A 13,278-nucleotide genomic window follows, 5' to 3' on the forward strand; every position below is an offset into this window, starting at 1 on the left:
GAAGGGGGGAAAGTTCTTTTGCGTACTCTGTGTAGAATCGAATTGGTATCCCGTCAGGTCCAGTGGACTTTCCTCTGTTGAGTGTTTTCAGTTGCTTTTCTGTTCCTTGGACACTTATTTCGATGTCAGCCATTTTTTCGTTTGTGCGAGGATTTAGAGAAGGAACTGCCGCGCGGTCTCCCTCTGTGAAACAGCTTTGGAAAAAGGTGTTTAGTATTTCAGCTTTATGCGTGTCAACCTCTGTTTCAATGCCATCATCATCCCGGAGTGTCTGGATATGCTGTTTCGAGCCACTTACTGATTTAACGTAAGACCAGAACTTCCTAGGATTTTCTGTCAAGTCGGTACATAGAATTTTACTTTCGAATTCACTGAACACTTCACGCATAGCCCTCCTTACGCTAACTTTGACATCATTTTGCTTCTGTTTGTCTGAGAGGTTTTGGCTGCGTTTAAACTTGGAGTGAAGCTCTCTTTGCTTTTGCAGTAGTTTCCTAACTTTGTTGTTGAACCACAGCAGAAGTTCGGTGGCAGGAGGAACAAGACTTCTGGTCTGGTGATTACATGGTTATAAATACAGAATCAGATAATGGTAATGGAGGAGTAGGTTTAATAATGAATAAAAAATAAGAGTGTGGCTAATCTACTATGAACAGCATAGTGAACACATTATTGTAGTCACGATAGACACAAAGCCAACACCTACCACATTAGTACAAGTTTACGTGCCAACTAGCTCTTCAGATGATAATGAGATTGAAGAAATGTATGATGCAATAAAAGACATTATTATGATAGTTAAGGTAGATGAAAATTTAATAGTCATGGGGGACTGGAGTTCAGTAAGAAAAGGAAGAGAAGGAAATGTAGTAGGTGAATATGGACTGGGGGTAAGGAATGAAAGAGGAAGATAGCTAGTAGAAATTTGCACAGAGCATAACTTAATCATAGCTAACACTTTGTTTAAGAATCATGAAAGAAAGTTGTATATGTGGAAGAGGCTGGAGACACTGGAAGGTTTCAGATAGATTATATAATGGTAACACAGAGATTGTGGAATAAGGTTTTAAATTGTAAGACATTTCCAGGGGCAGATGTGGACTCTGACCACAAGTTATTGGTTGTGAACTGTAGATTAAAACTGAAGAAACTGCAAAAAGAGAGGAATTTAAGGAGTTGATACCTGGATAAACTGAAAGAACCAGTGGCTGTAGAGAGTTTCAGAGAGAGCATTAGGGAACAATTGACAAATATAGGAGAAAAAAATAGAGTAGAAAAACAATGGGTAGCTTTGAGAGATGAAATAGTGAAGGCAGCCGAGGTAAAAAGATGAGGCTAGTAGAAACCCTTGGGTAACAGAAGAGATACTGAATTTAACTGATGAAAGGAGAAAATATAAAAATGCAGTAAATGAAGCTGGCAGAAAAGAATACAAACTTCTCAAATATGAGATCAACAGGAAGTGCAAAATGCTTAAGCAAGGATGGTTAGAGGACAAATGTGGCGATGTAGAAGTATATATCACTAGGGTTAAGATAGACACTGCTTACAGGAAAATTAAAGAGACCTTTGGAGAAAAGAGAACCACCGGTTTGAATATCAAGAGCTCAGGTGGAAAACCAGTTCTAAGCAAAGAAGGGACAGCAGAAAGGTAGAAGGAGTATATAGAGGGTCTATACAAGGGCAATGTACTTAAAGGCAGTGTTATGTAAATGGAGGAGGACGTAAATGAAGATGAAATGGGAGATATGATACTGTGTGAGGAGTTTGACAGAGTACTGAAAGACCTGAGTCGAAACAAGGCCCCAGGAGGTGGCAACATTCCATTAGAACTACTGATAGCCTTGGGAGAGCCAGCCATGACAAAACTCTTCCATCTGTTGAGCAAGATATATGAGACAAGTGAAATATTCTCAGACTTCAAGAAGAATATAATAATTCCAATCCCCAAAAAAAAAAAAGCAGGTGTTGACAGGTGTGAAAATTATTGAATTATTAAACAAGTCATGGTTGAAAAATACAAACACAAATTCTTTACAGACGAATGAAAAAAACTGGTAGAAGCCAACCTCAGGGAAGAGTGGTTTGGATTTTGTATAAATGTAGTTACATACAAGGCAATACTGACCCTGCGACTTACCTTAGAAGATAGGTTAATGAAAGGCAAACCTATGTTTCTAGCATTTGTAGACTTAGAGAAAGCTTTTGACAATGTTGATTGGAATACTCTCGTTCAGATTCTGAAGGTGGCAGGTGTAAAATACAGGGAGAAAAAGGCTATTTGCAATTTGTACAGAAACCATTTAGCAGTTACAAGTGTCGAACGGCGTGGAAGGGAAGCAGTAGTTGAGAAGGGAGTAAGATAGGGTTGTAGCCTATCCCCAATGTTATTCAATCTGTATATTGACCAAGAAGTAAAGGATACAAGTGAAAAAATTGGAGTAGGAATTAAAATCCAGGGGGAAGAAATAAAAACTTCAAGGTTTGTTGACGATATTGTAATTCTGTCAGAGACAGCAAAGGACCTGAAATAGCAGTTGTACTGTATGGACAGTGTCTTGAAAGGAGGAGATGAACATCAATAAAAGGAAAATGAGGGTAGAGGAATGTAGTGGACTTAAATCAGGTGATGGTGAGGGAATTAGATTAGGAAATCAGACACTTAAAGTAGTAAATGAGTTTTGCTATTTGGGGGGTAAAATAACTGATGATTGGCAAACTAGAGAGCATATAAAATGTAGACTGGCTATGTCAAGGAAAGTTTTTCTGAAGAAGAGAAATTTGCTAACATCAAGTGTAGATTTAAGTATCAGGAAGTCTTTTCTGTAGACAAGAGGAGAATAGAAGCTTTCAAAATACGGTGCTACGGAGGAATGCTGAAGATTAGATGAGGAGCTATTACATAGAATTGGGAAGAAGAGGAATTTGTGGCACGGCTTGACTAGAAGAAGGGGTTGGTTGTTAAGACACATTCTGAGATATTGAGGGATCACCAATTAAGTGTTGGAGGGAAGTGTGGAGGGTAAAAGTTGTAGAGGGAGGCCAATAAGGTTGTAGGTTGTAGTAGTTTATTCAGAGATGAAGAGGCTTCCTCAGAATGGAGTAGCATGGAGAGCTGCATCAAACCAATCTCTGGACTGAAGACCTCAGCAGCATGGGATTTACAGAACACAATATGAATGAATAAGTGAATCAGTGTGCAGGCTCCTGTTTTCATAGATAAAAGTTAAATACCTAAATTGTTGTATTATTATTTCAGCTTGCATGTCTTTAGATGATCAAGTATTGATAACAGACAGCTAGAAATTCAACAATGAGAGCTTCATATGTAAGATTATATATTGGTATATAAGATTATATATTGATATATGAGATTATACTAACATATACAGTAATCCCTATACTTAAAATCAATGTTTCTTATCTTGGACTCATATTTGTGAGGATGACAGTTGAACTATCCTTCTGACAATCCATGTTTAGATTATCTGTGGTTACCTTAAATTGCTCAAGGCAAATGCTGAGATGGTTTCTTGGAAAAGGATATGCCTGATTTCTACCCCGATCAGTCTTCAGTCCAAACTAGTTTCCATCTGTCACTACCTTGTTGTTGGCTGGACAGTAAACCCTAATCATACTTTTCATAGAATCCTCACTAGGGCAATGCAAGTTGGAACCATTAGTTTTAAACAAGTCAGTCAATTCAAGTTTGTGGAATGCTGCATTTCATACTTCCCAGAGATAATTATTGACTGTTATCTATAAAATTTAGACCATGTTTGTGTAACATTGGTCAAAAGAATCAGGAAAGATACAATAATTAAAGTTTGCAATGGCTGTAATGGTCTGTCTACCGGTATATGTCAGTAGGTAATAAGAGGAGGACTGAAGCAGAATCCAGGTTAAGGTTTTTGAGGTGAAATGTAAGAAGAAGGGCGATTATAGTTTAACATCCCATCTGTGACTAACTCATTAGATGTAAAGCATGTGCATGATTGGGTACGTAGGGGGAAATCAAGAGCTTAGAAGAAAAGGTGAGATATTACAAACATTATTTGCATTGGTTTATGGAAAATATCTAATAAATATTACCTAAAACAGTGCTCCATTGCTGGGAAGAAGAAATGATGGCATACTAAATAGAAGATGAATCAATTTGATGCAGAACTGAAACCACAATAGTCCATAAGAGCTAATGAATGAGTAAAAAAGAGAAAGAAAAAGGAATTAAACATTCACTCCAACCAGCTGCTTCCAAAAGTTATTAAAATTCTTTGATCACTGTGTGATTCATTACATATTGTGTTCAATTTTAATTCAATGTAGACTAAGTCTTTAAAATGAATTTAAAACATGAGGTTGAGTTGGTGTCAGCAGCGAATCAATTTTTGTACTAATGAAGTAAATTTCAAGGCTTCAGTTTTGGGCCTTCTGTTTTTATGAAATAGCCATGGTAACTACAACCATTGTCTTCCTGGCTATTATTTCAGATAGGCATATTTATTATTTTAAATGAGATAAAAGAAGCCATGTGTGGCATTACATGTGTTGTATGTAGGATGTCACACTGTAATGATTCATGTGACTGTTACTTAACTTAAATTTCTTCTGCCTGGTCCATTGATGAATGCGAAATTTTCATGCTTCACAAAATTTATTCACATTAATTGACATCCAAACTGCACACTCGTCATGTAAACAAAACACGGACAGATTTCACTGATATCTTTGATTTCCAAAAGTAACTTCAAAACTGACTTGTCATAGCATTGCTGCATCACTTTATATAGAATTCTAACACTAACTTACAAAATAAAGCATTATTAATTTTGTACAATTTTGATGCTACAGTTAAAATTTACAAAATGTAAAGAAACTGATGTTACAGCTGAATAAGGTATAAAATACAATATTGAATGACAATCTTTTTATAGTAATATCTGTAGTTTTCCATAAGAAAATCATACTGAACTTTAATTACAATAATGTCTCTTGTATTATTTTAGTTATGTAATTAATTACAATTTGGATTTGGTTACTAACATTTAATGGTAGTACAGAGCTCATGCTTTATCCAATTACATACATAAAATGCACACATAAGGCATCAAATTCTGGGAATTGGAAAACTGTGAGATGTAAACACTTGGAGAGTTAATTAGAAATGTAATTACAAAGACTATTAATTACAGAGGAAGACATAAAAATAAATAACAAATGAAAATACATCGCTTGGTAATAACTTTTAAGCAGTTTCTCAAGATAGTGAGGTCTTCTGTTACCGTATTTTTAGATTACCATTTTGTTAATTAGAAGCATTGATTTTTCATGCTAACATCTCTGCAGTCTCTCATTATTTATTGCTAAGGACTTATTACTTCAATTTCTTGGTTAGTTACTTAATTTAGTATATGTACATAATTTTATTAATGACAACAATAATTACGACAACGCACATCCTTCCAGAACATTCCACACGCCTTCGCAATGAATATCAAGTATTTTATTAAATAGGACCAGATGATATATATGAAGACACACATACAAGGCCTTAGGAAGCACTTAATTGTCCGATAACTATCCAGATGCATATAAAAAAAATGGTGGGATCGGACAGTTCATATTAGTCCTGGGGGAGGCTGTACCATTATAACACTCATTTGCGTAAATATTGTGCCACACTGTTGGCAGCATGATGTTAGTGCCTGCAGGTGAAAATGTAAACTCTAAATGTTACCAGAGGACCAGGAATTTAGAAGGACTGTACAGTGCTTTGGCTCCATTTGGATTGCAGTGATTGGTAGTGTGTTAAATAGTCACTTATTATTAACAATTAAGTTAATAGTCACAATTCAAAAAATACATAACTGCCATTTAATATATATGGTACGGGGGCCCTGAGCTTATGATAACTGAACTGACTGACACTCCTTTTACCATAGTTCTACCCTTGGAGAGGCGAAAGTATTGTTAGGGACCTTGGAGGGGTGCACTACTGGTCGTCGTCCCTTGGGTACAAACAGTTCCAGAGAGGGCAACACTGTCCATTACCGCAGTTGAATGTGGCAATCAAACATAGAGAGAGCATGCATTATTGTCGAGAAAAATAATACAGTTCAGGTTTTTTTTCCCAGAACCTGAGAGCAATTTCTTCATCAGTTTGTTGGTTTCTACGTGTGTAACTTGTTTGTCAACTAAATGTTATATATATGTCCACTGAGGATCATGGTGAAATTTGAAGGAGTGAGTCACTTTATTTTGTTTGATTAATTTAGCATTCCAGCATCAGTTGGCAGCAAACATCTTAGGAGAAATCTGTCAGTCATTTGTTAAGTATGACACTGTATGGTTAGCCAGGGCTTGATGTATAGTATATCTCATACATGTTGCACACATAACAGTTTCATAATAGATTGCACTTTACTGTCTATGCTGTTCATTTCACTACACGGTTCCAGGTGCCATATTATAATTAGTACAAAAACTCAAGAAATCCACGTGATATCTTAGATATGTGCTAATGACAAATTCAATCAAAAGTTCCTGCATTGGAGTTTCCTAATTGATAGCCACTCATTACTTTTTTATTAATAGAATCCATATATTATTGCGAATCTTGTGTGTAGTTAGACATCTGCATCTTGAAAAATTCGTGATGCAGGTTCCAAACTACTGGTGTTACAGAAATTCACATGTGTACAAACTGTATGTGTTTTTGTTTGATTTCATGCATTAGAACTTACATTATGTTTTCCATATGTGTTTCAGTTTATAGCTGCAAGCGATAAACTGTGGTTTATGCTGGAAATGTATTCCTTTGTGGACTACTTTACAATACCACCTTCTTTTGTCTCAATTTACTTGGACAGAACGTGGATAGGTAAGGAGTATAAATATTTTGAAATCTTTGGTCATTCTGGTTTTCCATTAAATAATGTGCAGTAGTAAACACCCATATATAGTACTGTAAGTTAATATCATCTTCTGATAACCATTAAATTTTCCAATATAACTGTTCTGGTGGATATAGATAAATTGTTATGTATTGTCTCAGTGTAGCAGAGACTGTCTGTGGAAAACCTGGTTAAAACTGATTGAAGATTGTTGTGGGTTAGAGATTATACTATGCATAAATATTAAGATTTATTTGTGGTATAATGTTAAATAGGCAGATAACATTATTGTTGGTAGCCTTCAATATTTATTCTGTTTTACTATTCCTAGTGAAACTATTGAAGTAATAAATTTGCAATAATTGTAATTTTCAGATCTGTGGTAGGAAATTTCCAACAGCTTTTATTAAGATTTGAAACTCTTTTGTGTTAACTTTTAAAGAAGAAGAAAATAATAATTTTGGTGACTCTAGTAGTACTACATCTGAACTAGTAGCTGAACATTATAAAAGTACAATTATAATTGCAGATAATACTAACAGTAAATTTCAATACACATCTGTTGCATTAAGTACTTTGTTTTTTTCTTAGTGACATTCAGTATGGCATATTGCTAGTGCAACTAAAATATATTTTCATTGGCTAATATTCTATACTTTTGTAAGTGCATCTTTAAAAATATTTTACACTATTCAAATAACTCCCTTTTCTTAAAGATCTTACTCTTTCATCATAACACCTAAAAACATTAGCATACACAGGATTTTTTGGGTAGGGTGATGTTGCTTGACTTTGATAAAGACACAATATTTACTATTTAATTTCAGTTCAAAAATTTATCGAGCAAACCCTTAAATGCAGAGTAGCTGCTAGCATTTACCTTAAACAAATATTTATCCATTGTGGCAATTTGGAAATGGTCGACTGTTTCCTCTGCATCAGAAGTAATGCTGTGATTCACAGAGGGGAGAGAAAGACAGCTCATTCTGTTTTGATTTTTACTGTCCCTTAGGCAGGTTTTTAAATGTTTTAAAGTTGAAAATGTCATTCCTGCCATTTCTGCTGAAACTGGGGAGGATGATTAAAATTTAGAGCAGAATTTTAATAGCAGGTAACATTTTGAAATGCATGCCTCTAACACCACCAAAGTATTCTTTGATCTTGTACTTTTTTCTTTTTTAATCCTTTTCTACACTACAATTTATGCATTACCTTGGAATTATGCTCTGTGAAGGGATTTAATTAAATTTTGATGGTTCTGACACTTGTCCTGGAACTAGTTTCTTACATGATGCAAGAAAGCTAAGACTATATTTCTTCTGTAATATTTGTCAGCGATGCTAGTAGGACTATTGTCCCGATATTTCATTGTGGACTGAGACCTTGGTACTGTGATCATTACTTCCACTTCTGCGAGTTTTGAGACCTGTCTAAACAGGTTTTTGAATTCTTTGTCACTATCCCATACTATTTCTTCTAAGACAATGGACACACTGCTAATGTATTATAATGCTGCAACATGAGTTAATACTTTGAAGCATTTTGCAAAGAGAAAGATGTGAGGACAAGAGTTTTTTACTAATAGAAGACAAACAATGAACTGCCTGTGAATGATTGCACAGAACTTTTTAGAACATGATTCTAACTGTTGCGGAAAATGCATTTCGAGTAAGAACATTTCTTTAAAGTGCTGAATTGCCTCATGTTTGTAAATCTAACAGGTTTTGAGTGTCTGCTAACTGGTAGTAAATCTTTTGCAGTTTGTTTCACAATGTAATTATATTTACCAGAACTCCTAAAAAAAGTTTTCAATGGATTGTACTGTCCCTATGCAATTCCTGATAGTCTGCAGAGAACAGGACTCAGATAAGGCTAAGTTTTACTAATGAAAGCTTATGCACTGCATAAATGACTGCAAATTGGGAATTGGGGCTGCTCCATTGTACCCCTGGCCCACCAAAAATTCACAGTCAGATGTAACATATGAAGTTTGCCAACCCATGCCCTGTGAAATCTGCAGGATGTACTAGCAGCAGGAAGTTTTCAGGAATAATGTTTAATTCTAAATCTACATACTGAGCACAGAAAGGTAGTTACTTGGTCCTTCCGATGTTCATAGTTTCATCAGCAATAACAGCAAAATACTTAGAACTGCTCACTATATGTACAATTTATTCATTTATGATGTCACTAAACATTTTTGTTGCCTGGTTTTAATTAGTAGCTCTGATGTACTGTCTGTTCTTAGGACAATTTTAAAGATTCCTTTGCAAAACCAAATCATCAGCTTCAGCTTTGAACCTTATGAGTGTTTGAAAATTTCCAGCATTTAACTCATGTGGTATTAAATTTCCAGAGTTGTGTTTGCCGTAAACAGCCAGTGCCTGCCAGCCACACAAGATCAGTTTTCATAAGTGACTGAAGTGTTTTTCTACAGTTAGCAACTTGATGTGAATTTTTGCTGTTCAATTGATGCACAACAGGTTTTTACTTTCCTTCTGCCATCACCAAAAAACTATCTACAGATGTGACACATTTGGGATGATACATTGTTTTTGCGTGATAGAGAAAATGCTTTAGAGTTTTATTCTAGTCAGTGTATGGCTACATTAATAGACTGGAGTGTTGATGTCCACCTTTATTGTCAGTGTATGGTTTAAAAAGAATACAATATTTACAAAACTCTGCTTGCATATGCCCGGCATATGCCAACCAGGTGTACCTAAGCAACCATCATTTTTGAATGAAGGTTTTTCTTGGAAGGTGCTGGGAATACATAGCATTTAGATGGCAACTGTTGGTATTTACAGAACTCATCATTATGAGTTTTGTTCACATATCTTCCAATATCCCATTTACAACTGATAGTTGCTGTGTTCACTGTAACATCATCAGCCTTGAATTAATCTGGATGATGTAGTAGTATCAACTGGTTCAGAAATTTCTTTTTTGAATATGAATTTCAGTAGAGGTAAGTTATCCTCTTCATTTTCATCCTGATCACAACACTGAACTCATTACATTAAACACGCACTCACATAAAAAACTGAAATGAAAACACTAGTGGAAACTGGACACACACGTTTGAGGAAGTGCGCTGTTTCTTCCATGTCATTGGCAGTGACGACGATGAACTAGAGCACATGTCTGCATTGACAATACTTTGTGTAGCTTCGCAGTATGCATTGATGGTTAGGAAGATATACCTTAGTGACCCAGTTGTCTGTGAATGCATTTTGACACTGTAAAGTTGTCATCTGTTGTCTTGTTGCCTGCACATTGCAGACATAGTCATACCTGTGTACTTTTTGCATATCCTTATAAATTTCACACCAATCTGTGAACAAGTAGTCATTTTCGGTATAATAATCACTGTGGAAATTTCATGTAGCCATTTAAAAAAAAAAAAAAAAAAAAAAAAATTCAGAATTACATAAAACATGAATTTTATAACTTCTTATTTAAAGCATTATACTGACACATTGATACAATTTTGTAAATACATTGGAGAATTAGCTAAACTAAAATCTTTGTCACTAAACACGTAATTAAACAGTATCAAACAATGGAAACCCCAGATAGGAATATCAAGAGTACAGGAAAAGATAAATTGCTACTTACCGTAAAGATGACATGGTAAGTTGCAGACAGGCACAGTTAAAAGACACTTACATACTTTTGGCCACAGCCTTTGCTGAGAAACACACACACACACAACGTTCATTCACACAAACAAGCTCACCTCAAGCACACATGACCGCCAACTCCAGCAGCTGGGGCTAGGACCATTCTGGCCTGAGCTGCCGGAGTTGGCAGTTGTGTGTGTGAGGTGCGCTTGCTTGTGTGAATGAATGGTGTGTGTTTCTCTTTTCCTGATGAAGGCTATGTCCAGAAGCTTATGTATAAGTGCTTTTTAATTGTGCATGCGTGCAACTTAATGTGTCATCTTTGTGGTAAGTAGCAATCTATCTTTTCCTACATTGTTAATTAAACAGTATTTTGTTCATAACAATATAATTTATGTAATGTTTTCAGTTTTCAAACAGTAATAATTATTTTAATTTATTATGCTATCAGAGTGAGTGAAGGGATGAATGCAGAGTTTATGTGATGTATATGTCTTGAAATTTGTTAATAACTAATGGTGAAAGAGCATGTGAATCACATTGTGTGATCATGCACCGAGTCACATACATGGCATGAAATGCTTATAATCTAAGTAGCCAGTTTAAGGATTCTAGAAACAAAATATTTACTTCTGTCCTATAAACAAGTCAAGATAGGGTTGTTTTGAGTTTATTTACTTTTTAAATAAAACAGGGTTTGGGTAATAAATAAATTAAGAGTTGGAGATTGGTCAATTAGGGAAATTACTGAACTGTCTGCGAAAGCTATGAAGTTGATGGGCTAAAATATAGTCCAACCAATCAGAAAGCAGAAAGATCACATGTTCTGCAAGTAGGAGATATTTGCACCTGCTCGTCTCAAGGAGGTGTGACTGAATTTTAGTGGTGTTAGAACCTGTACTTCGGTGTGCCATTAATTTTGTAAAATTTGTGTAATTTGCTTTTTCTCAGATGAGATCCATTCTACATCTACATCTACATCCATACTCCGCAAGCCACCTGGCAGTGTGTGGCGGAGAGTACCCTGAGTACCTCTATCGGTTCTCCCTTCTATTCCAGTCTCGTACTGTTCGCAGAAAGAAGGATTGTCGGTATGCTTCTGTGTGGGCTCTAATCTCTGATTTTATCCTCATGGTCTCTTCACGAGATATACGTAGGAGGGAGCAATATACTGCTTGACTCTTCGGTGAAGGTATGTTCTCGAAACTTCAACAAAAGCCTGTACCGAGCTACTGAGCGTCTCTCCTGCAGAGTCTTCCACTGGAGTTTATCTATCATATCCGTAATGCTTTCGCGATTACTAAATGATCCTGTAACGAAGCGCGCTGCTCTCCGTTGGATCTTCTCTATCTCTTCTATCAACCCTATCTGGTACGGATCCCACACTGCTGAGCAGTATTCAAGCAGTGGGCGAACAAGCATACTGTAACCTACTTCTTTGTTTTCGGATTGCATTTCCTTAGGATTCTTCCAATGAATCTCAGTCTGGCATCTGCTTTACCGACGATCAACTTTATATGATCATTCCATTTTAAATCACTCCTAATGCGTACTCCCAGATAATTTATGGAATTAACTGCTTCCAGTTGCTGACCTGCTATTTTGTAGCCAAATGATAAGGGATCTATCTTTCTATGTATTCGCACACTTGTCTACATTGAGACTCAATTGCCATTCCCTGCACCATGCATCAATTCGCTGCAGATCCTCCTGCATTTCAGTACAATTTTCCATTGTTACAACCTCTCAATACACCACAGCATCATCTGCAAAAAGCCTCAGTGAACTTCCGATGTCATCCACAAGGTCATTTACGTATATTGTGAATAGAAACAGTCCTATGTCACTCCCTTGCAGCACACCTGAAATCACTCTTACTTCGGAAGACTTCTCTCCATTGAGAATGACATGCTGTGTTCTGTTATCTAGGAACTCTTCAATCCAATCACACAATTGGTCTGATAGTCCATATGCTCTTACTTTGTTCATTAAACGACTGTGTGGAACTGTATCGAACGCCTTGCGGAAGTCAAGAAACACGGCATCTACCTGTGAACCTGTGTCTATGGCCCTCTGAGTCTCGTGGACGAATAGCGCGAGCTGGGTTTCACACGACCGTCTTTTTCGAAACCCATGCTGATTCCTACAGAGTAGATTTCTAGTCTCCAGAAAAGTCATTACACTCGAACATAATACATGTTCCAAAATTCTACAACTGATCGACATTAGAGATATAGGTCTATAGTTCTGCACATCTGTTCGACGTCCCTTCTTGAAAACTGGGATGACCTGTGCCCTTTTCCAATCCTTTGGAACGCTATGCTCTTCTAGAGACCTACGGTACACTGCTGCAAGAAGGGGGGCAAGTTCCTTCGCGTACTCTGTGTAAAATCGAACTAATATCCCATCAGGTCCAGCGGCCTTTCCTCTTTCGAGCAATTTTAATTGTTTCTCTATCCCTCTGTCATCTATTTCGATATCTACCATTTTGTCATCTGTACGACAATCTAGAGAAGGAACTACAGTGCGGTCTTCCTCTGTGTAACAGCTTTGGAAGAAGACATTTAGTATTTCGGCCTTTAGTCTGTCATCCTCTGTTTCAGTACCATTTTCGTCACAGAGTGTCTGGACATTTTGTTTTGATCCACCTACCGCTTTGACATAAGACCAAAATTTCTTAGGATTTTCTGCCAAGTCAGTACATAGAACTTTACTTTCAAATTCATTGAACGCCTCTCGCATAGCCCTCCTCACACTAC

The 13,278-nt window shown here is 36.4% G+C and overlaps 1 protein-coding gene across 1 annotated transcript in view; it reads left to right on the forward strand.

Annotated features, from left to right (window-relative positions):
• The window catches only part of LOC126168267 (calcium-activated potassium channel slowpoke), a 908,898-nt gene that overhangs the window by 21,719 nt on the left and 873,901 nt on the right, over positions 1–13,278 (forward strand). Inside the window, exon 3 of the mRNA XM_049920542.1 lies at positions 6,769–6,880. Within this exon, the coding sequence (XP_049776499.1) occupies positions 6,769–6,880 (112 nt within the window). The remainder of the gene's footprint in view (positions 1–6,768; positions 6,881–13,278) is intronic.

Source organism: Schistocerca cancellata, chromosome 1 (assembly GCF_023864275.1).
Source record: "Schistocerca cancellata isolate TAMUIC-IGC-003103 chromosome 1, iqSchCanc2.1, whole genome shotgun sequence".
Lineage (NCBI taxonomy): Eukaryota > Metazoa > Arthropoda > Insecta > Orthoptera > Acrididae > Schistocerca > Schistocerca cancellata.